Source organism: Electrona antarctica, assembly GCF_951216825.1.
Source record: "Electrona antarctica genome assembly, chromosome: 23".
Taxonomy (NCBI): domain Eukaryota; kingdom Metazoa; phylum Chordata; class Actinopteri; order Myctophiformes; family Myctophidae; genus Electrona; species Electrona antarctica.
Window position 1 is genome coordinate 32,572,326 of NC_136804.1, and position 24,164 is coordinate 32,596,489.

The following is a 24,164-nucleotide window of genomic DNA, read 5'->3' on the forward strand; positions in this document are numbered from 1 at the left end:
GCATCTCGCTGCTCCAACCAGCATCTACACCTGCGCCCACCTGACGGCATAAAGGCGTCCTGAAGCCTCCACTCCCGGCCGCTGTCCAACAGCCAGTCTCCAGAGTGGAGCAGGCTAGAGACAGCGCGCCCTCCGTTGCAGAGAGAGCATGCACGGAGTAGTAGAAACATCATGGCTAGAGTTGCTATGTTTAATTCAGTTTATTGTGTATAACCCCGTCTGTTGTTATCCCCTGTAGTAACTCTATATTCAGAGCACTAGGCCACGGAAGCCTGCTTTTTGTACAGTTTGTTAGATTAGAGTAGGCAATGGTAGGGCACTGTTGTCACTTTATTTCCGTTGTTAGGTTAGTGTCTAAAACTCAAGCGGTTAGTTTTAGAATGCTTTTGATTATTTCCCTTAGTTGCTCCGTGTGTCATTTATGTTTCTAAAATATAGTAATTCATATTGAATACTTTATGTATATATATTGTTTCCATTCATTTGTATGCCACCACAAGAATAATAAAACAACTTTGGCATTTTACCACCTTGCCTTCTTACAATAACCGTCCTAGACTCGGTGAGTCGTTACAATGGTTTCTATATAGCATACTATAGCATGTCGTTTTTCATGATTTTGGGATACTATGTCAGAGCCAGGACTTGAACCTGCAGCATCCTGATTCCCAGGCAGGCTCTGTACACAGTGAGCCACTGTGCATGCTGTTCTTAAAAGGCTGAATAGATAATGACAGAAGAGCCAGAGACTTGTTTCCATTGTGGTTCATAAACATTCGAACGTCTAGAGATAAACAACAGCAAAAGAAACAATAGACAAATCTCCTGTTATTTTATTTTTGTATCAATGTTGTACTCAAAGGGAACAGCAGACTGTACAGGTAGCAAGTAGATCAGTGACTTTGCACACTGGCTGCATGATCTGGAGATTGTGGGTTCAAACCCCACTCATCTTTACTTGCCAAAATCTGCCATTGACCCCCATTCTAAATTTCTCAAATATAAAAGCACTATATTTCTAAAACGATGAAACATTTCAAAGATTCCTTTTCAGGCAAACATGCCGTTTTTCATCATTTTTGAGGATTTGAAAAAAAGACGAAAATCACTCAGAGAAAAAGCGTGACCTGGGGGTTATCATCTATCATCTATGAAAAGGCAACACAATGAGCAGAACATTAAAATAAACCATGTAAATACAACACATTGAGCAGAGCACTGCAGGGACTTGAACCCCGTTCTGGAAAACCAGGAGTACCACACCAGTGCCTTAGTTTGTTTTGTTGTAATTTACAGGTCCATTATTTTCATCTTGTTCTCAAATCCTGCAAAACGTCATGCAGTCCGAAACCATGGACTATAGTATGCCCTTCTTTTTTCTTTTTTTTAAATCCTCAAATCATGAAAATCACACCCGTGTGAAGTAAGTGGTGCAACTCCGTTGGGTTGCACCACGGCATACTATAGAGCGTCGCAGTCCCCCCCTCGAGAGACCCGGAAAATAAATCCCTGTTCATTTTCCTCAGACTTCAGAAAGTATTTATTTAAAGCCCTCCGAGACCTTGAACTATAGCCTTTCGTATTCCGGGATTTTCACCTTTTTTTCAAATCCTCAACAATGATGAAGAATCGCGCACTATAGCGCGTCACTCAATGACCTTGACCAATATCAATGACCTTGAGAGTATAAATGACCTTCATAAAACTATTAAATGACCTTCACCAGTATAAATGTTCACCTTTTTTTCAAATCCTCCGAAATCGTAAAAAACTACATACTATATATAGTATGCCCTCCGACACCATGGATAGCCTTTCGCTTTTCCTTGATTTTCACCTTTTTTCAAATCCTCAACAATGATGAAGAATCGCGCCGCTCAATGACCTTGACCAATATCAATGACCTTGAGCAGTATAAATGACCTTCATAAGACTAGTAAATTACCTTGACCAGTATAAATGACCTTGACCAGTATAAATGACCTTGACCAGTATGCGGTCCGTGACCATGGACTTTCGCTTTTCCGCGATTTTCACCTTTTTTTCAAATCCTCCGAAATGAAGAATCGCGCACTAAAGCGCGCCCCTCAATGACCTTGACCAGTGAAAATGACCTTCACCAGTTTAAATGACCGTGACCATTATAAATGACCTTCAAAAGACTAGTAAGACCTTGACCAGTATAAATGACCTTCGTAAGACTAGTAAATGACCTTCACCAGTATAAATGACCTTGACCAGTATAAATGACCTTCGTAAGACTAGTAAATGACCGTGACCAGTATAAATTACCTTGACCAGTATAAATTACCTCCGAAATGGTGAAAAACAACATACTATAGTATGCCGTCCGAGACCATGGACTATAGCCTTTCACTTTTCCGTGATTTTCAACTTTTTTTCAAGTCCTCCGAAATCGTGAAAAACGACATACCGTACTATAGTATGCCCTCCGAGAGATTTTCACCTTTCTTTCAAATCCTCAAGAATGATGAAGAATCGCACTAAAGCGCGCCCCTCAATGACCTTGACCAGTAAAAATGACCTTCATAAGACTAGTAAATTACCTTTACCAGTTTAAATGACCTTGACCAGTATAAATTACCTTCATAAGACTAGTAAATGACCTTGACCAGTATAAATGACCTTGACCAGTATAAATTACCTTCATAAGACTAGTAAATGACCTTCACCAGTATAAATGACCTTCACCAGTATAGATGACCTTCATAAGACTAGTAAATGACCTTCATTGCTAAGTCCCAATTTGTTATAATCGTGCACTTGATGACAAGTTCTTGAATTTTGGCATGGTGTTAGGGATGGGCATAAGGTTTTCAAAAACCATCGCAAACGAGTTGGGCTCGCCCCCTAGTGGTCCAATGAATCTAATATTAAATGGGCCCTCCGAGCCCATGGACAATGAGCAGAACATTTAAATAAACCATGTAAATACAACAAATTGAGCAGAGCACTGCAGGGACTTGAACCCCGTTCTGGAAAACCAGGAGTACCACACCAGTGCCTTAGTTTGTTTTGTTGTAATTTACAGGTCCTTAGAAATGGTGAAACACGACATACTATAGTAAGCCCTCCGAGACCATGGACTACAGCCTTTCGCTTTTCACCTTTTTCAAATCCTCAAAAATCATGCAAAAAGTGGCACACTATTGTATGCCCTCCGAGACCATGGACTATAGCCTTTAGATTTTCCGTGATTTTCACTTTTCTTTCAAATCCTCAACAATGATGAAGAATCGCGCACTAAAGCGCGCCGTTAAATTACCTTGACCAGTATAAATGACCGTGACCATTATAAATGACCTTCAAAAGACTAGTAAGACCTTGACCAGTATAAATGACCTTGACCAGTATAAATGACCTTGACCAGTAAAAATGACCTTCGTAAGACTAGTAAGACCTTCACCAGTTTGAATGACCTTGACCAGTATAAATTACCTTCATAAGACTAGTAAATTACCTTGACCAGTATAAATGACCTTGACCAGTATAAATGACCTTCATAAGACTAGTAAATGACCTTCATAGCTGGGTCCCAATTCGTTATAATCGTGCACTTCATGACAAGTTCTTCAATTGGCATGGTGTTAGGGATGGTCATTATGGTATATAACCATATAACACCATACGAAAAATCAAACACTTGTCATTAAGTGCACGATCTTGGACGAATTGGGACCAAGCTATCACCAGTATAAATGACCTTGACCAGAATAGATGACCTTCGAAATGGTGAAACACGACATACTATAGTAAGCCCTCGGAGACCATGGACTACAGCCTTTCGCTTTTCACCTTTTTCAAATCCTCAAAAATCATGCAAAAAGTGGCACACTATTGTATGCCCTCCGAGACCATGGACTATAGCCTTTCGCTTTTCACCTTTCTTTCAAATCCTCAACAATGATGAAGAATCGCGCACTAAAGCGCACCGTTAAATGACCTTGAGCAGTATAAATGACCTTCATAAGACTAGTAAATTACCTTCACCAGTTTAAATTACCTTGAACAGTATAAATGACCGTGACCATTATAAATGACCTTCAAAAGACTAGTAAGACCTTGACCAGTATAAATGACCTTGACCAGTATAAATGACCTTCGTAAGACTAGTAAATGACCTTCACCAGTATAAATTACCTTGACCAGTATAAATGACCTTCGTAAGACTAGTAAATGACCTTGACCAGTATAAATTACCTTGACCAGTATAAATTACCTCCGAAATGGTGAAAAACAACATACTATAGTATGCCGTCCGAGACCATGGACTATAGCCTTTCACTTTTCCGTGATTTTCAACTTTTTTTCAAGTCCTCCGAAATCGTGAAAAACGACATACCGTACTATAGTATGCCCTCCGAGAGATTTTCACCTTTCTTTCAAATCCTCAAGAATGATGAAGAATCGCGCACTAAAGCGCGCCCCTCAATGACCTTGACCAGTAAAAATGACCTTCATAAGACTAGTAAATTACCTTCACCAGTTTAAATGACCTTGACCAGTATAAATTACCTTCATAAGACTAGTAAATGACCTTGACCAGTATAAATGACCTTGACCAGTATAAATGACCTTCATAAGACTAGTAAATGACCTTCATAGCTGGGTCCCAATTCGTTATAATCGTGCACTTCATGACAAGTTCTTCAATTTTGGCATGGTGTTAGGGATGGGCATTATGTTATATAACCATATAACACCATACGAAAAATCAAACACTTGTCACCAAGTGCACGATCTTGGACGAATTGGGACCAAGCTATCACCAGTATAAATGACCTTGACCAGAATAGATGACCTTCGAAATGGTGAAACACGACATACTATAGTAAGCCCTCTGAGACCATGGACTACAGCCTTTCGCTTTTCACCTTTTTCAAATCCTCAAACATCATGCAAAAAGTGGCACACTATTGTATGCCCTCCGAGACCATGGACTATAGCCTTTCGCTTTTCACCTTTCTTTCAAATCCTCAACAATGATGAAGAATCGCGCACTAAAGCGCACCGTTAAATGACCTTGAGCAGTATAAATGACCTTCATAAGACTAGTAAATTACGTTCACCAGTTTAAATTACCTTGCCCAGTATAAATGACCTTTAAAAGACTAGTAAATGACCTTGACCAGTATAAATGACCTACATAAAACTAGTAAATTACCTTGACCAGTATAAATGACCTTGAACAGTATAAATGACCTTAATAAGATTAGTAAATTACCTTGACCAGTATAAATGACCTTGAACAGTATAAATGACCTTAATGAGATTAGTAAATTACCTTCACCAGTATAAATGACCTCCGAAATGGTGAAAAACGACATACTATAGTATGCCGTCCGAGACCATGGACTATAGCCTTTCACTTTTCCGTGATTTTCAAATCCTCCGAAATCGTGAAAAACGACATAACGTACTATAATATGCCCTCCGAGAGATTTTCAGTGATTTTCACCTTTCTTTCAAATCCTCAAGAATGTTGAAGAATCGCGCACTAAAGCGCGCCCCTCAATGACCTTGACCAGTAAAAATGACCTTCATAAGACTAGTAAATTACCTTCACCAGTTTAAATGACCTTGACCAGTATAAATTACCTTCATAATCCTAGTAAATGACCTTGACCAGTATAAATGACCTTCATAGTTTTACAATTTACAATGTAGGCATTTAGCAGACGCTCTTAATCCAGAGCGACTTACATTAAGCAAGAACAAAAAGCATGGGAATACATCATATATAAAAAGCATTTATCAAGAAACATGCGTAAGCTAAGAACGTAACTAGAACATATCTATATATAATGACACTATACATATAAGCTATACATATAAATTATACTATGCTGTACTGTTGTTGTGCTGTCTACATGACCTGCTATAAGTCTGTTTCAAGTGCTATCTAAGTCTAAAAACTGCTGTCTAAGGGGGTAGGGTAAGTGCTATGGGCCATGGTGGAGTCTGAAAAGGTGGGTTTTCAAACTACGGCGGAAGATCGGGAGTGATGCTGCAGTTCTGATTGCAACGGCAAGTGCATTCCACAGTTTTGGGGCCAGAAGGGAGAAGAGTTTGGGACGTGTGGAGCGTTGTCCCGGCGTTTTTAGTGAGGGTACTTCCAGCTTCCCTGCGTTGGCTGATCTGAGTGCGCGGGAGGGTTTGTAGGGTTCAATCATGCTTGCAAGATATGGGGGAGCCATACCTTTGGTTGCTTTAAATGCCAGCATCAGAGTTTTGTATTCTGTGCGGGCAGCGACCGGGAGGCAGTGCAGGGAGCGGAGCAGGGGGGAGACATGTGAGAATTTTGGCTGGTTGAAGACCAAGTGAGCTGCGGCATTTTGGATCAGTTGGAGAGGCTTAAGTGCACATGCCGGTAGGCCAGTGAGGAGGGAGTTACAATAGTCAAGTTGACAAGACTGTTGTCTGGATTAGGAGCTGGGCTGATTCCTGGGTGAGGAACGGTCTAATTCGTCGTATGTTATAGAGTGTGAACCTACAGGATCGAGTGACAGCTGTGATGTGAGTTTTGAACGAGAGCTGACTGTCCAGGACTACACCAAGGTTCCTGGCTGTTGGGACAGACGTTACCAGGGCGTTGTCTACGGAAATAGTTAGCTCCCGCATAGGGCAGGACTTAGCTGGGAAGAAGAGAAGCTCAGTCTTGTCTGGGTTCAGCTTGAGGTGGTTGGAGGACATCCACTGTGAGATGTCAGCCAGGCATGCAGTGATGCGCTCTTCCACCTGGGTGGCAGAGGGGGGGAAGGATAGAAACAGTTGTGTGTCATCGGCATAGCAGTGATAGGATATATTGTGAGCAGAGATGATAGTGCCAAGGGATTTAGTGTACAGTGAGAAAAGGAGGGGACCAAGTACAGATCCCTGTGGGACCCCAGTTTGGAGGGTTCGGGGGGATGATAGCAGACCTTTCCAGGAGACCTGGTAGGTCCGGTCGGTGAGATAGGAAGAGAACCACTTTAGTGCTGTCCCGCCGATGCCTAGATCCGCTAGGGTGTCTAGGAGCAGCTGGTGGTTCACTGTGTCAAATGCTGCTGATAGGTCTAGGAGAATCAGGACTGCAGAGTGGGAAGCAGCCTGGACAGCATGTAGTGCTTCTGTGACTGCCAGCAGGGCAGTTTCTGTGGAGTGGGCCTTTTTGAATCCGGACTGGTTGGGATCCAGCAGGTTGTTCTGTGAGAGATGGAGAGAGAGCTGGTTGGAGACAACACGTTCAATGCTTTTAGACAGAAATGAAAGGAGTGATACCGGTCTGTAGTTCTTGACATCTGAGGGGTCAAGGGTTGGTTTCTTGAGGAGTGGTGTTACTCTGGCTGACTTGAGGGCAGATGGGACGCAGCCTGAGGTTACTGAGGTGTTGATGATGGAGGTGATGAAGGGGAGCAGATCAGGTGCGATGGTCTGGAAGATTGGAGACGGGACAGGGTCGAGAGGACAGGTGGTAGGTCTAGTGGAAGTCACTAGTTGTAGGACCTCGTCTGGGGAAAGAGGAGAGAAGGAGGACATGCATGGTATGTTGGGGTTAGTGTTGGTTGAGTCAGATGCCACTTTATGGGGGAGGGGGGGGAAGGAGCTGCTGATATCATCAACCTTCTTCTCGAAGTAGTTGACAAAAACATCAGCAGTGAGGGATGAAGGTTGGGTGGGGGGAGGGGGCTTAAGGAGGGAGGAGAAAGTGGAGAAGAGCTTCCTTGGGTTAGAAGTACAGGATTGGATTTTGGTGTGGTAGGTGGACATGAGCGAGCTGGCCTGGATGAGAGGGGGCAGTGTTGGTCGAATGCAGATGAGATGGAGGAGAGGAAGGATGAGGTTGCAGAGTCAGGTGAGAGAGAGAGGAAGGACTCCAGTGAGGGTAGAGAGGAGAGAATAGAAGATGAGAGGGAGGAGGGGTTTAGGGACTTGAGATTGCGTCGGGTGGTGACGTTCGGAGGGTTAGTAGGTTTAGGCGGGAGGGTGGAGAGAGAGAGGGAGAAGGTTATGAAGTGGTGGTCAGACCTAATTAAGGGTGTAACAGAGAGTGTAGAGGGAGAGCAGGCTCTGGAGAACACCAGGTCCAAAACATTACCAGCCTTGTGAGTGGGAGGGGAGGGAGAGGTCAAGTGAGGCCAGAAGGGATGTAACGGGAAGATACTTCTCTGCTGTAGGTAGGTTGAAATCACCCAGTAGGATCAGTGGGGTGCCATCCTCCGGACACGAGCTGATCAGAGAATCTAGTTCTTCCAGGAAGTTCCCTAGAGTTCCTGGGGGGCGATAGAGCACAATGAGGGTGAGGGGGACTGGTTGTGATATTGAGATAGCATGGAATTCAATGAATTCAGGCATATTCTTCTTGGTAGCTGCGTGGCAGTTCCATAGGCCTCCCTCCACCACAATGTGGTGACTGGGTGAACGAGCTGGATAGATGAGATTTGAGGGATCTCTGTGACGGTAGAGGTAGTGTCTAGGGCGACATGAGGAGGACAGTATAGGGACGGTGGGAAAGCACATTATAAACAGATATAAGAGATAATAATAATAATAGAGTAATAATAATAATAAAAAAATAATAATTATAACATAATAATAGTAATAATAGGAAGTAGGAAGTAAGTTGATACAAAACCCTAGGAGGCGGCCTCCTTCGCTGGATGTGTCTGGATGTCCGGGTCTTTGGATTGGACACTAGGCTATATTAGTCAGCCTGTGTGATTTGTTCGATAAAGATCGAGATTCAACCAGCCATGGGTCAGGGTCTAAGTGTGGGGGAAAGGAAAGGAGCTAAGAAAGCTCAGAAGTGTAAAGGAAGAAAAAGTAGAAAAAACGTTCGGAGTGTGTTTCCACTTACTGTGTACCAAAAGTGCAGGTTCACAAGCAAATGCAGAGTCAGACCGCTAGTCAGACTGTCTCTGAAACTGAGCTACCTATATAGTAGGTGGAGAGTTTTTCTTCAAAAGTGAAGGAGGAGCTAAGAGATCAAGTGGGCTGTTATTGATAGCTCAATTGATTGCAAGTAGTCCTACTCTCTTTGTTCAGTTTAAAATACATAGCTGGGTCCCAATTCGTTATAATCGTGCACTTGATGACAAGTTCTTGAATAGTGTTAGGGATGGGCATAAGGTTTTTAAAAACCATCGCCAACGAGTTGGGCTCGCCCCCTAGTGGTCCGTTTGCAATGAATCTAATATTAAATGGGCCAGTATATGGTTAAAAACCATATACTTTAATATTTGATTCATTGCAAACAGACCACTAGGAGGCAAGCCCAACTCGCTTGCGATGGTTTTTGAAAACCTTATAACCATGTAACACCCATCCCAGGTAGCTATGAGGTTTCTTGTGTAGTAGTACTCTGGGTGGGGCCTGAGTTCGTTTTAATGAACTGGCGCGACTACCTGTAGTCTAACTTATTACCTTTTTAACTCTGTACTTATGTAATTTTAATTCAGTTGACAGTGCCTCTAAATAAAGTTAGAGAATATAATTACCTTATACACCTTTAAGTATGCTTTTACCTTCTTACTTGCTTTTAACTACCTTTTAAACAAGCTTTACCCAACATGAATTATATAATTACCATACATGAATTGTTTCATTACCGAACATGAATTATCTGTGAGCTATGACACAACAAGATCACGACGTCTTAGGCACTGAATGTGTTAAATACCTAGCATAGACAGGGGTATTTATTAACACCAAAAACAATGAATGTTTCTCAATGCAGTATGAAATATAAAATAAAAAGATTCAGAATGTGAATAATTGCATTATGGTAAACAACAGATCACATACAGTTATGGGCCCCACTCACACACACACCTGACTTTGCAACTTAAAGTTCTTTAGTGACCCTAACTGAACGCTCGTTGCAGGCCTGAGTCGTGGCTTGGGTGCGTTGTGGCCTACAAACTGTAGTGGCCGCTTCACTTGTTTCACAAGCAGAAAATAAAAGTGCACGTGCTCATGTACAGTACTCACAAGTCCAGGGATATGTTAGAGGGGGAATGGTGAGGGTTAGCTGCGTGATGGTGGGAATGCAGCACAGGGAACAGCAGCGATGAAACACTCCAGGAGAACAAACTCCAGAAGAAACACTCAGGAAGAAGAAACAGTAGAGACAGCCACTCTTCAGCAGGGCAGTGTGTTCCAATGGAACTGTGATGCTCACAATTGCCAGTGTCCTGAAGCAAATAAATCAGCTAAGCAACAAGTCCATATACTACATCATGAAGAGATAGTTGTAGCTTGTACTTAAACCAATCACTTAGAATGCCAAGCTATGCATTTACAACATAATATAAAGCCATGTGATGTTGTGAAAATGCTAATTTCTAGTCACAATATACATACACATTAACTGTTACACTCCAACATTTAGTTACAGCACAGAAACATTACACAGGCATATTTACCTCTTGCAGATCAATAAAGTTCACACCAACAGGATAACTGGTCGTCAACCAAGGTTACAAACTTATTTTCTCTTCACACAGGATCACTGAACAAACTGTGACTTCTCACTCTGCCTGTCTCTGTTAGAATGACTGATTAGAGGCTTTTGGGCTGATTTAGAACACCTGTTCCCTAGCTGGCTCTGAGAACCCACCTCCACCTGAGACTGGACTCCCGATTGGCTGTCAATTAAGCATGAACAAATCGAAAACAAGATTGACACAACTTCTGCTAACAAGATAGGTTGTGTGCCTGCACACCATGTGCTGGGCAATGTACAATGCAAACAAACTATGCATTAAAGGCCTAATGCACTCATTTCAAGGTTTCAACTCAAAGCACTGTGAATTAGTTTCCTATTTTAATACATGGCTTCTTCCATATATTTGACCCTATTTAAACCATATGCATTCAGGTTTATTTAGAATAATGTTTAAATGTTTTAACCTATTTATTTATTACATGAATTTTAGCCAGTAGTCTAAATGAATTAAGGGATGAATTGTAGACTGGGCTACAACCATATAACACCATACCAAAAATCAAAAACGTGTCACCAAGTGCACGACCTTGTTGACTTTGGACCCAGCTATCACCAGTATAAATGACCTTGACCAGAATAGATGACCTTCGAAATGATGAAACACGACATACTATAGTAAGCCCTCCGAGACCATGGACTACAGCCTTTCGCTTTTCACCTTTTTCAAATCCTCAAAAATCATGTAAAAAGTGGCACACTATTGTATGCCCTCCGAGACCATGGACTATAGCCTTTAGATTTTCCGTGATTTTCACCTTTCTTTCAAATCCTCCGAAATGGTGAAAAACTACATACTATAGTATGCCCTCCGAGGCAATGGACTATAGCCTTTAGATTTTCCGTGATTTTCACCTTTCTTTCAAATCATCAACAATGATGAAGAATCGCGCACTATAGCGCGCCAGTATCAATGACATTGACCAGTATAAATGACCTTCACCATATAAATGACCTTGACCAGTATAAATTACATTGACCTTGAAATCAGGCAGGCAGGCAGGCAGGCAGGCAGGCAGGCAGGCAGGCAGGCAGGCAGGCAGGCAGGACGAGACAGGCAAGCATGCAGGCAAGCAAGCAAGCAGGCCGAGGCAGGCATGCAGTTAGGCCGGCCAAGGCAGCCAAGGGTTAGGGTTAGTCAGCTCAGCCAGGCCTCTCTCGAGGCCTGGCTCTCTGTCTGCCTGGCCTGGTCTGCCCCGCCCTGCCTTGCAGCAACAGAACCAGCCGGTCTGGCAAGCCAGCCAGCTCAGAATGCGAGCTCAGCAAGCCAGCGCAGCGAAGATTTTTACAAGCCCAGACTCAGAAAAAAACAGTTTCAGGCCAGGACAGGACAGAAAGTTTGTGGCAGACCTTGGCAAGCAGGAAGGGTCGCAGGAAAGCATTGGCAGCTGGCAGGAGGCCCGGGCAGTCAAACCCTACCCTTTGGCTTGGATGACTAATCAAGGGCACTGCACTGGGCCCGGGCAGTCAAACCCTACACTTTGGCTTGGATGACTAATCAAGGGCACTACAGGCCTGGGCAGTCAAACCCTACCCTTTGGCTTGGATGACTAATCAAAGGCACTGCACTGTTAGGGCTGAGAGCCTGGCTTGCTGCAAATGCGGGTCTGGTCTGGCTGACTGTTGGCTGTCAGGTAGGAGACCCTGGCTGTCTGCTGGGCATCCTGAGTCTGGGCTTGTAAAGATTTTCGCTGCGCTGGCTTGCTGAGCTCGCATTCTGAGCTGGCTGGCTTGCCAGGCCGGGTGGGGCAGACCGGGCCAGACAGCCAGGCCTCGAGAGAGGCCTGGCTGAGCTGACTAACCCTAACCCTTGGCTGAAATGGCCGGCCTAACTGCATGCCTGCCTCGGCCTGCTTGCTTGCTTGCCTGCATGCTTGCCTGTCTCGTCCTGCCTGCCTGCCTGCCTGCCTGCCTGCCTGCCTGATTTCAAGGTCAATGTAATTTATACTGGTCAAGGTCATTTATATGGTGAAGGTCATTGATACTTGGCAGCTTGACTTTCTACACTGGCTGACTGGCGGGGCTGGCTGGCTGCGTTGGCTGATTGAGCGGGCTTGCTGGCTAGAGCCTTCCAACGGTGTCTACCTTGATCTCCGTCCTAAGAAAGAAAGACAGAAAAAGAAACACACATGAATTCAGAACCTTAAACCCTCTATATTTAATAAAACAATTCTGGACAGGAATCCTGTATTGCAGGGGTGCCCAAAAGGTACATCGTGATCTACAAGTAGATCACAAAGGCTGTGCAGGTAGACCACATGGCATGCCCCTGTATATAATCTATCACTTGAATTAAGGTGACTTGATTGATTGACATAAAAAAGGCCTGTCAGCTCAAATGTTGCACACAAACATCAGTAGCATTACAAAGTTATTGTGACAGTAATAATTGCTATAGTGTGTGTTCAGTAACAGTGTTAAATAGTTCTATATTGTGCAGTAATGATTGCTATAGAGTGTGTTCAGTAATAGTGATAAATAGTTATATATTGTGCAGTAATGATTGCTATAGAGTGTGTTCAGTAACAGTGTTAATAGTTCTATATTGTGACAGTAATCATTGCTATAGTGTGTGTTCAGTAACAGTGTTAAATAGCTCTATATTGTGACAGTAATCATTGCTATAGAGTGTGTTCAGTAACAGTGTTAAATAGCTCTATATTGTGCAGTAATCATTGCTATAGTGTGTGTTCAGTAACAGTGTTAAATAGCTCTATATTGTGACAGTAATCATTGCTATAGTGTGTGTTCAGTAACTGTGTTAAATAGCTCTATATTGTGCAGTAATCATTGCTATAGTGTGTGTTCAGTAACAGGAATATTCATGTCTCTCCAGCTCTTTAATAAATAGAAAAGGGTTTAAAAAAAGACATTTCAGGTAGGTGACACATTTTCAGCCAATCAGGAGAAAGTAGCTATTTATGAGCTTAATGTTCCAGTTCTAATTGTGTCTGTTACATTACAATTCCACTTGTTTAATCTGTATCCTGACTGCGTTCCTGATTGGATAAAATTGCTATTCCAGTTTCAGAAAATGCTTTTTTTTCTGTTCAACAAAAAGCTGGAGAGACCGGTGTGACATTTTAACTTGTTTCCATGTTTAGTGGATTCCCGACTGGTTTTGCGCGTTCATGAGCCGTCTTTCACATATGTTGTTTCAGGAAGGGGCGGAGCTTTCTTCTCCTAGTCTTTTCAATAAAGATCATTAAATACCCATCCGATTGTTTGTGGAATCTCACTTGTATGAAACAGTGACAACATGCACTTATAAAACAAAGTTAGAATGATGAAAATAAAAAAATTAATGAAAATGTCAGTGTGGGAAGTGGGATTCGAACCGTCTTTGCAATGAACCAAAATAATCGGGGTAGCTGTGCTCCACCCATCGCGCTATGATAAGCTGACGACTGCTGTAGAACACGATCTATTTGATTTTATGTGTGTCTGTCCAGGTGAACTCATGGGAACAGTATAGTCACAACATGCCATGTTGTCTTGTGACTCTGGTTTTTTTAACAAATATAAGCACTCCGTTGAACTGATCAATGAATAGCTGTAGAAACAAGTCAATGATGTTGGTATAGTCACACCATGAAACACAAACTCTTCTGTGGAGACTGACAAATGCAGAATAGCGTATTAATCTTTTAATTTGTAAATCTCGAGCAAATAACCGAGTACAATGTGCAGAGCATAAAACAGCACAACCTGCTGTTGTCTAGCATGCAGTGCAACATGTCAACTTGTGACTGTGATATTATTATTTGTTTGAAAACAACTGGTCACAAGTTGACATGTTCAACGGAGTACTTATATTTGTTAAAAAACCCAGAGTCACAAGACAACATGGCATGTTGTGACTATACTGTTCCCATGAGTTCACACCTGGACAGACACACATAAGATCAAATAGATCGTGTTCTACAGAAGTAGTCAGCTCATCATAGCGCAATGGGTAGAGCACAGCACCCCCGATTATTTTGGTTCATTGCTAAGACGGTTCGAATCCCACTTCCCACACTGATATTTTCATTTATTTTTTTATTTTCATCATACCCATTTGAGCCACTGGCCACCATCGTGAGAGTCAAATGGGTGGTCCGTGGCTCAAATGCTGAATAGAGTGGACCTTTTGACCAGATGTGAAATGTATTTCGTTTGTTTGATTGGTAAAAAGGAAAAAGACTAATGCCTCAAACGGGGCAAGAACTCGAGCCCTCCAAAGCGGTGACTCTAACCACTACAATATACAGGAGCACGTTTTAAGTGTAGATAGATTACATATATAAACAATATAAGAAGTAACAACAACAAACAGCGTTAGGTATTAAAGTAACATTCATTATTTACCTGCAGACGAGGAGCACGATGGGTGACGTGGCACTTTCAACAAACTGTGATCAAACCCGGAGCAATGCGTCTGCGCCTTATTTGAGGGGGGAGTCACTTCCTTCCGGTGTGAGGCTCCGCCCACGAGTTTTTCCCGCGATTTTGTTGTAGTCATTTGTAGTTCTACTACGTTACATCCGGGTCCTAGTCCGCACCAGCTCCCGTCCGCTTCTCATTGTAAATACTAGCAACACGTGAATCTTTTTACAATGACGTTATTTTTCAGAAAGGAAGCCATTGATGGTTAACATGGGTCTTAATGCTTCCAACCCGAGTAGAATTATTAATCTAACTTAGTGTCTATGACAAAGAACATATATGACGTGGAAGCTTCCTTGAGTAAGACCCAAAAGTGGCTCTGGAAGAGCAGGTTACGTCACGGCGTAAATAGTCAATAAAGATATCGATCCTCATCCTGACAGTGTCCTCAGTGGTCTAGCGGTCTCAACACCCGACTTTGAATCCGAACTTCATGGGTTCAAACCCCTCTGATGTTTTTTCAACAAACACGGATTACTTGTTTTGTTAGGGCTAGTTTGACATGAACTAGTCCACGGACCACCATTTAATGGCATTTCTATCTCTGGGACCCCCAATTTATATTGTAAAATCAAGGTTAATTTAACTCTGAGAGTGTACAAATGGAACATGCTGGCGGATACTTTAGCTCAACGGCCCTAGTGCTGATGAACCACTACGGATGACTAGCTGACTATATATATCTCGCGTTTTTTGGCGTTTTATACAGACATTAAGACCTGGATTTATATTTATGCCCCAGTGTTTACTCCACATACATTCAATTAAGACCCGAGCAGCAGCAGCACTGACAGGTAAAATATATTTTCTTCACCACAGAAACGCCACTAAAGACACGGTGTAAAGTAGTGTGTCTAGAGGGAGGCAGAGATTAAGTGACAAGGGTATTTAAAGGCTTTCTGAGCAGGCAGGTAGCAGGTCTGAAAGCTGTGGGGCCTCACAACACTGCCAGTAGTGTGTTGTTGAGAGAGGGGATGTTTGACTGCTGAACTGTCACTCGGTAAGCCTGTCCACTTGTTTTTTGTATTGTATATTCGTTTTTTTGTATGATCTACAATGAATTGTATTTTTATATTGTCAGGTCTGCACTACTCGTATTAGTCCGGTGGCTTAGTGAAAGGATAGTGCAATTGCGGATAAAAGCGTAATTTTTTGCATGATGGTTCATTAGGGTCAGTTATTGCATTTTAGCCTAGGAGCCCTTGTCAAATATCTATTTTAAATATCAAATTGCAAGACATTATTATCAATGCAATATGTGAAATATGTGAAAATCCGCCTAGTATTTTTCAGACTATATACACCATAAAATGATCAGATTATTTCCAAATGTGATAAAGTTGACTTATTTTGACATTATTAAAGTCACAGAACATGAAATATCATCAATAACACCTTTATTGCAATGAAGAATACATACAAATGAACTATAACTCGACCGGCCATCGGACGGTCTCGCGCCACACCATCCAGGTGGCCAGTTGTCCGGGTGGCCACTTGTGCAGGGTGCCCACTTGTTCAGTCAGACTACATTTTGGGTGCGGTACTGAACCATACTGTAGCATACTGTACTGTACCATACTGTACTGTACTGTACTGTACCAGACTGCACTGTACTGTACTGTACTGTACTGTACTGTACTGTACAGTACTGCACCATACTGTACTGTACTGCAATGTACCATACTGTATGTTACTGTACCATACTGTATGTTACTGTACCGTACTGTACCAGACTGTACGTTACGTTACCGTACCATACTGTACTGTACCATACCGTGCTGCTGTGTGTGCGCGTGTGCGTGTGCGTGTGTGTGTGTGTGTGTGTGTGAAGTGAAAAGGGGAGGGGTCGGTGAATGTGGAAATTGTGATATAATTTGCGTCACAGCAAAATGTTGCACAATAACAGTATGGCACACAAAAGCAATATTTGTACAATACATATGACAGGTGAGCGGAGGCAATGTAGTGCAGATGGATTCCTGTGGCATGTAGAATTTGTTTGTGCTTCTTCTGTCGTATATGTCCTTAGACCTTCAGCTCCATTGCAGCAAGCCAGTCCAGTGTGTCATTGTCTAGGTCAATTAAGCCTTGATCACCATTTGTTGGCCGGTATGTGGGGCAGCTGGTCAGCACGTGTTCCATAGTCTGTAATGGATCCCCATTACAGACTATGGCCCAGACTATGGCCCAGACTAGTATACACACAGGCCCAGTTCCTGGGCCTGTGTGGCAAAGGGCCGCCGGGACTTGAGATGCGTACGCTGTGGTGTCTCCGTGACGACCTTGTGGAGGAGGTGAGATTTGCTCAACTGTGCCTTCCGAGTGAGGGCCAGTGTGGCTGCTTCTCGCCTGACCTCTGCTGGGGCGATTCCAGGCTGAGGCACAGTATTCAGCGGCAGGGAAAACTAGGGCCTCGGTGGAGATGCGCAGTGTCTTTGTGGTGACTCCCCACGTGGTGCCAGCTAGATGCTGTATCAGTGCGGCACGGGCTTTCCCTTAACACTGTCCAGGTGTTGTTTAAAGGACAGTGTTCTGTCGAGCTTCACTCCATGTATGTCGGTGAGGACTGGGACTGTAGCCGGGCACCGTCGACCATGATGTTGATTTGGCGAGTTGCTTCCCTTTTGTAGAGGTGGAACATTGTTGCTACAGTCTTCTCAACACTGAGCTTGAGGCGGCAGTCCTTCAGGTATGAAGAAAGGGTGTTCATGTCCTCCGAGAGGCTTTCCCCTATACTGCTTCCCAGGATGGCTTGCTGAGCAGAATTGCCAAGTTTTGTAGGAGAAGCCGGACGGATAAATATATTGGTCACAATTGCATTTGCAAAGTGGGGAACAGTCCAAATTTGTATTACTGCATTTTCAGGTACTACACTACAGTCACCTTTACAGGTGCATCTGATCAGCTCTCTGCAAGCTCTGGAAACCTCTGGAATGGTCAGCCAAACTGGCACCCATGACCCTTCTTCCTTAACCCACCCATAGTTCTGTGGAGAAGGAATCACTTGGTGGCTTCGTGTGCTGGTGGCCCAGATGCCCGCTTGGTAGACTGCAATAGCCTAGGGGAACCCAAATCTCGAGCCCTGCCTATGTTTCACGCATATTCCGGTTGTGACACAACATATGCCTTAATAGCCGGGGAGCCAGTCACCCAAAATTTGAGAGGACCTGTGATGTCATAACATACTTTTTATTTGTGTTTTTTTTCTATTCATTTGGTCAGAGCAGACCTCTCATTCTGTGTTCCATAATGACCAAGTTAATAGAAAAAACACAAATAAAAAGTATGTCATGACATCACAGGTTCATCTCTATTCCCGCTCCCCGGCTATTAATGGAAAGGGTAAGAAGTCAGCTTGGCGGACCTGGCAAGCCTATGATGCTGCCTGCGACAGAAACATTCGTCAATCTGGCAAAGCATCCCTTCCAGCAACTAGATGTTGACTGCCAGCACTTCCGGGAGCTTGAAAGACTGACAGTAATTTTGTACGACAAATCCAGTCCTTTGAGCTCCATCAACGAAAAAAGAAAATAACTCTTCTGTGAACAAAATCGAACGATAGAGAAATGACCTCCCACCCAGGGTGCACTCACAAACGGGCAGTCTACCAAGCAGGCATCTGGGCCACCAGCACACAAAGCCATCAAATGATTCCTTCTCCACAAAACTATGGGCCAAGGAAGAAGGGTCATGGGTGCTAGTTTACTGACCATTCCAAAGGTTTCCAGAGCTTGCAGAGAGCTGATCAGATGCACCTGTAAAGGTGATGTATACCTGCCAATGCAGCAATGCAAATTTTGACTGTTCCCCACTTTGCAAATGCAATTGTGACAGCTAGGCAGGATGTGCACAGCTCTATAACATGTTTCGCACTATGATGCATATTCATTTGTATTCTTCATTGCAATAAAGGTGTTATTGATGATATTTCATGTTCTGTGACTTTAATAATGTCAAAATAAGTCAACTTTATCACATTTGGAAGTAATCTGATCATTTTATGATGTATATAGTCTGAAAAATACTAGGCGGATTTTCACATATTTCACATATTTCATTGATATTGATAGTCTTGCAATTTGATATTTAAAATAGATATTTGACAAGGGCTCCTAGGCTAAAATCCTTTAGCATGACATAAAGAAGCCTCATACAAAATTTGGCGCTTTTATCCGCAAGTGCACTATTCTCCTAAAAAAGTGCACTAAGCCTCTGGACTATATGTTGCTGTAGTAGTCGTGGAGTCCTGTCTAGAATTGTTTGGGGTGTGGCCTCCCCAAATGTGTAGGCATTTAAACTGGAGAATTGTATAGATTAGGTTTATGCAAAGCTGAACCAAGAAATGGGCTGTTTTGATATTTTCTGTAACATATGCAATGGTGTCACTGTCTCTAACCTGCATGGTTTATGTAATTTAACAGCTACAGGTGGAGACGGGGGGCTTGTTTTCCTGTGTGACCAGTGAGAGACTGATGTGTTTAACTTAAAGCTGTATTTGGTAAGGGGTTTGTGGATTATATTGGGGTTATAGATAGGACATGCAATATTAATTTGTGACGTTGGTGCATTACATTGTATTATGATCTGTGTGTAGTTTTGCCTTGCTTAGGTATAGGTCAATGCTATTGTGCTCTGCGTAACTTTGTTTGTCATTGCCTTATAGGTTCATGTTGAACAAGCGACCCCTAAAGGGCCGCTGTTCCTTTCCTTTCCATTTTAGTTTTGATGTGTTTTGTGAAACAACCATTCTTCCCCATTTTAAGTATCATCTCAAACACTACTTTTAACAATTTTTGATATACAAATAAAAGCCTTTTGTACCATTTTTATAAATAAAACTTGTTATGCTTGTACCATACTTCTGTATCCTGTCCAATTTATTTAGCGGGGGTTACAATAAATTGGCGGATATTTTTTTTTGCATGTCATAGATCACTTTCTGACGTTCCAAAGGAAACGTTTTAATGCTTTGTCTGTCTTGGTGAATATATTGGATTCGTTTTTAGATCAATCAGGGATTTGTTAATGCTGGGCTGACTGTTACTGTACATGGGGCTGAAAGCTGCATAGCAACAGATGACTAATGACTCATAGGACTATATCAGTGTTTACTATAGACCCTACCAATGTTTTATTTCATGATTTTAAAGGTCTGATTTGTTGAAAATAGCTGCTCGTAGATTGGCTAGTTTCAAATAGCCGATGACCCCAGTCTGAGACTCGCTGTGCTATTGTTACTATAGGTCAGTCAGTAAACGCAAGTTGGTGCTTTCATGAAAGTAAGGATAGCTCTCAATCCATTGATTCACAATACCAGAATGCACTTTTAATTATATTACATGAAGCAGACAGCCCTGTGATTAAACCTTTAATTATAATGCATGAAGCAGACAGCCCTGTGATTACACCTTTAATTATAATACATGAAGCAGACAGCCCTGTGCTTAAACCTTTAATTATAATACATGAAGCAGACAGCCCTGTGATTAAACCTTTAATACATGAAGCAGACAGCCCTGTGATTAAACCTTTAATTATAATGCATGAAGCAGACAGCCCTGTGATTAAACCTTTAATACATGAAGCAGACAGCCCTGTGATTAAACCATCAGCATTACACTGCAACCACACTGGCTACCTTTTTATTCACAATGCAAAATATATCATGGTGTAGTCTAGCTCTGGTCCATAGCTCTAATATATCATGGTGTAGTCTAGCTCTGGTCCATAGCTCTAATATATCATGGTGTAGTCTAGCTCTGGTCCATAGCTCTAATATATCATGGTGTAGTCTAGCTCTGGTCCAGGGACGAATTATTTTCATAATCCTCAAGGGGGCCCCTTGTCTATTCATGCATGTATCTCAAAAATGTGTAACTGGGTGGGTTTTTAGTGATGGTGGGGCACACCGTCGGTGACTTTCAATGGTGTGTGATGATGGCAGTTGGCTGTGAAATGATCCGACTGTGTAGCTGTCGACTCGCTATGTGTCTAAATATGGAGATGCCTGATGTCTCACTGACATCAGGCACTGAGACCGACGTCATAGACTGTCCTCCAAGCACTCCGATAACACCACAGGTACTTATTTTGCGTCTGCATGCAAATATGTCCAATTATGGAGATGACCAACGTCATAGCACTGATCTCATAGATGACATTGACTGACATCATAGACGGACAGGCTTTCGTTCATCTTGGTGCTTTCACTAGAACTTGGTAGACTGCAGATCCTGAAGAATCAACTCTCTTGCTGCTGTTGTTTTGAGGTTAGGCCAGAAGGAATGCTTGAACTGGTTCAAGCACTAGCGGTTATTACTAGAAACAACTCCTGATTGAAGAGGAAGAATTATGACATCACCATGCATATAACAGCACTACTATATAACAGCAAAACAGAGAGGCATTTTCTGCATCAAACTAGAACGTTGACATTGCTACGACACTGAAACCTAAAATAAATAGTTCCGGTTTTGTCCATTTACGGACACACCGGTGGTCTCTGCTAAAGAGGCACATCACAGTTGTTCAAGCAGGTCAGTTGGCTGAGCAGAGGTTATAAAATAAATAAAAAATCACAGACCCCCCTCCATTCCACCCTTGGCTGCCGGTATGTCTAACAGCACCTCAACCCCTGCAGTGAAGGCCCTCCTGGACAGAATCAGCCCAGAGGGACCTCAGTTGATCAGTAAGAAGAAGCTACAGGACCTGGTGAGAGAGGTGGACCCCAAGGAGCAGCTGGATGAGGACGTGGAGGAGATGCTGCTACAGACTGCGGACGACTTCGTAAACCGCGTGGCGACGGCCGCATGTCAGCTGGCACGCCACCGCAAGTCCAGCACGTTGGAGGTGAAGGACGTCCAGGTGCACCTGGAGCGCCAGTGGAACATGTGCATCCCCGGCTACGGCTCCGACCAGATAAGGCCGTTCAGGAAGGCTTGCACCACAGAGGCTCACAGACAGAGGATGGCACTGATCCTTAAGCAAAACAGCAAAAAGTAACAAGAGTGCACAGTGCAGTGATTCTCAACCTTTTTGTGGGGTGCTAGCCTCTCAACGCGTGGCTTTTGGAATGACGTCATGGCAGCTATGGAATTTGAATGTCACGTCCACACGTCTCAAGATTTGTCATTGACAATGAAAGGGGAATTCATGCAGGTCAAATGTCCACTAAATCTTGTCCCCACACGTCTCAGTATTTGCCATTGACAATGAACGGAGAAATTACGTCAGAATTCCGCTAAATATGACGTAAATTAAACATCAAAACATTAAACACCATTGACATTGAAGGGAAAATTTACATCATGTGTAAACGAGCAAAGGAGGCTCATGGAAGACATGGCAGGGGACTCATGGAAGGAGCATACTGTAGCTGTAGGCCTAGCCGCAATTTGCAACTCTAGATTTGTTTATAATGGGATGAATCTAGAGTTGCAATACCCTCCATTGACTTCCTACTAATCCAATTTGCGTTTGCGATCTGCTTGTATTAAACAACGTTAAACTCACCATCATTGCAGCTCTAGGCCAAGCTTGAATTATCCTCTTTTAATCTGCCGAGCTTTTGTTTCATAAAAAATCACACCCGTGTGAACTGAGTGGTGTAAGGTTTTATATAGCATGATCAGCTGTGGTCTGACGTAATGTCTGACGTAATGAAATAAGGTAAGGTATTATGTAGCCTGATCAGCTCTGATCTGACGTAATGAAATCACACCCGGATGTGATTTCACAACTGGCTTTTTCTGTGCAGAGAAAATGACCATGGTTGCTACGGTCATCCAGTTCACCCGGGTGTGATTTAATTACGTCAGAAATTATTTTGAACATAGCAACCATGCTCATTTTTTTCTGCACACAAAAGCCAGTTGTAGGAGTGGTTTACACCACTCAAAAATCCACCGTAGACATGTTATGAGATACTTTCTGTCAAGAAATTCTATACATGGGATTCTTTTTCTAAGTGTTGCAGTTTGGAAGCACTCGTTTTTATTAACGGGTCGCGCTGCTGCCTCCTGCATTATGTGCAAATTCGAAACAGGTGGTACACAGGGCCGTTCAGTGACTTACGACGAGTGCTTCCAAACTCCAGCACTTAGAAAAAGAATCACATGCACAGAATTTCTTGACAGAAAGTATCTCATAACATGTCTACGGTGGATTTTTGAGTGGTGTAAACCACTCCTACAACTGGCTTTGTTTTTTAGTGCAGAAAAAATGAGCATGGTTGCTATGTTCTCCCCGTTCACCCGGGTGTGATTTCATTACGTCAGACAGGCTATATTACACCACTCAGTTCACACGGGTGTGATTTTTATGAAACAAGAGCTCGGCAGATTGAAAGAGGATAATTCAAGCTTGGCCTAGAGCTGCAATGATGGTGAGTTTAACATTGTTTAATACAAGCAGATCGCAATTTGGATGAGTAGGGAGTCAATGGAGGGTATTGCAACTCTAGATTCATCCCATTATAAAAAAATCACACCCGTGTGAACTGAGTGGTGCAAGGTCTTATATAGCCTGATCAGCTGTGGTCTGACGTAATGTCAGTGACCATAGTAACCATGCTCATTCTTTTTGGCCCCACGTACAGGTACACACAAACACGGATACAAACAAAGCTGGTTGTTGGAGTGGTTTGCACCACTCAAAAATCTAGAGTTGCAAATTGCGGCTAGCTGTAGGCCTATACACAAAGAGCCTGGTACACCAGCCTATAGTTAAAGTACAAAATTAACAAACCCAAATGAGTACAAAATGAATAGAACCACAATATAAAGTCATATACAAAGTACAAACATTACTTTGAAAATGGCCGATCTACAAGCTCCCCACACAAGAACATACCTCCTGATAAGTGCGGTTTTGGGTTACAAACAAACAGCCTCTTGGTCCTCAACACTGAGGCCTATGAGGAGGGCACCTGAGGAACAATAGGACCATTAAAATACACACAATAATCTGAACAGTGGTTTAACATAAAAACAACCCACACAAGTGGGATACCGATAGATATGCAAACAGGAATGACTGACTGAGCAGCTGGCTTTATAGGGGAGGCGGTAATCAGTGACCACTTGCAGCTGAGCAATTAGGGCGTGGACACAGAACTCTGTGTGGAGACAGGTATCCTGTTACATATATAATCGTGCTGGTTACCGTTATCCGTTCTTTTAATCTTCAGGTAAAATCTGGGCATATAGGAGGGGCTAACGGCCCTCAAAAA

General features: G+C 42.8%; 2 protein-coding genes across 2 annotated transcripts in view; both read left to right on the plus strand.

The window, feature by feature from the left end:
- Nucleotides 1-24,164, plus strand: part of ada2b (adenosine deaminase 2b) — a gene marked incomplete at its 5' end in the record, with an annotated part of 465,058 nt that overhangs the window by 167,613 nt on the left and 273,281 nt on the right. The window lies entirely within an intron of this gene.
- Nucleotides 21,548-21,937, plus strand: LOC306916758 (transcription initiation factor TFIID subunit 12-like; the record flags this gene model as incomplete). Its single annotated transcript, XM_079494773.1, has 1 exon — nucleotides 21,548-21,937. The coding sequence occupies one exon, from the start codon at nucleotides 21,548-21,550 to the stop codon at nucleotides 21,935-21,937; it is 390 nt and encodes a 129-aa protein (XP_079350899.1).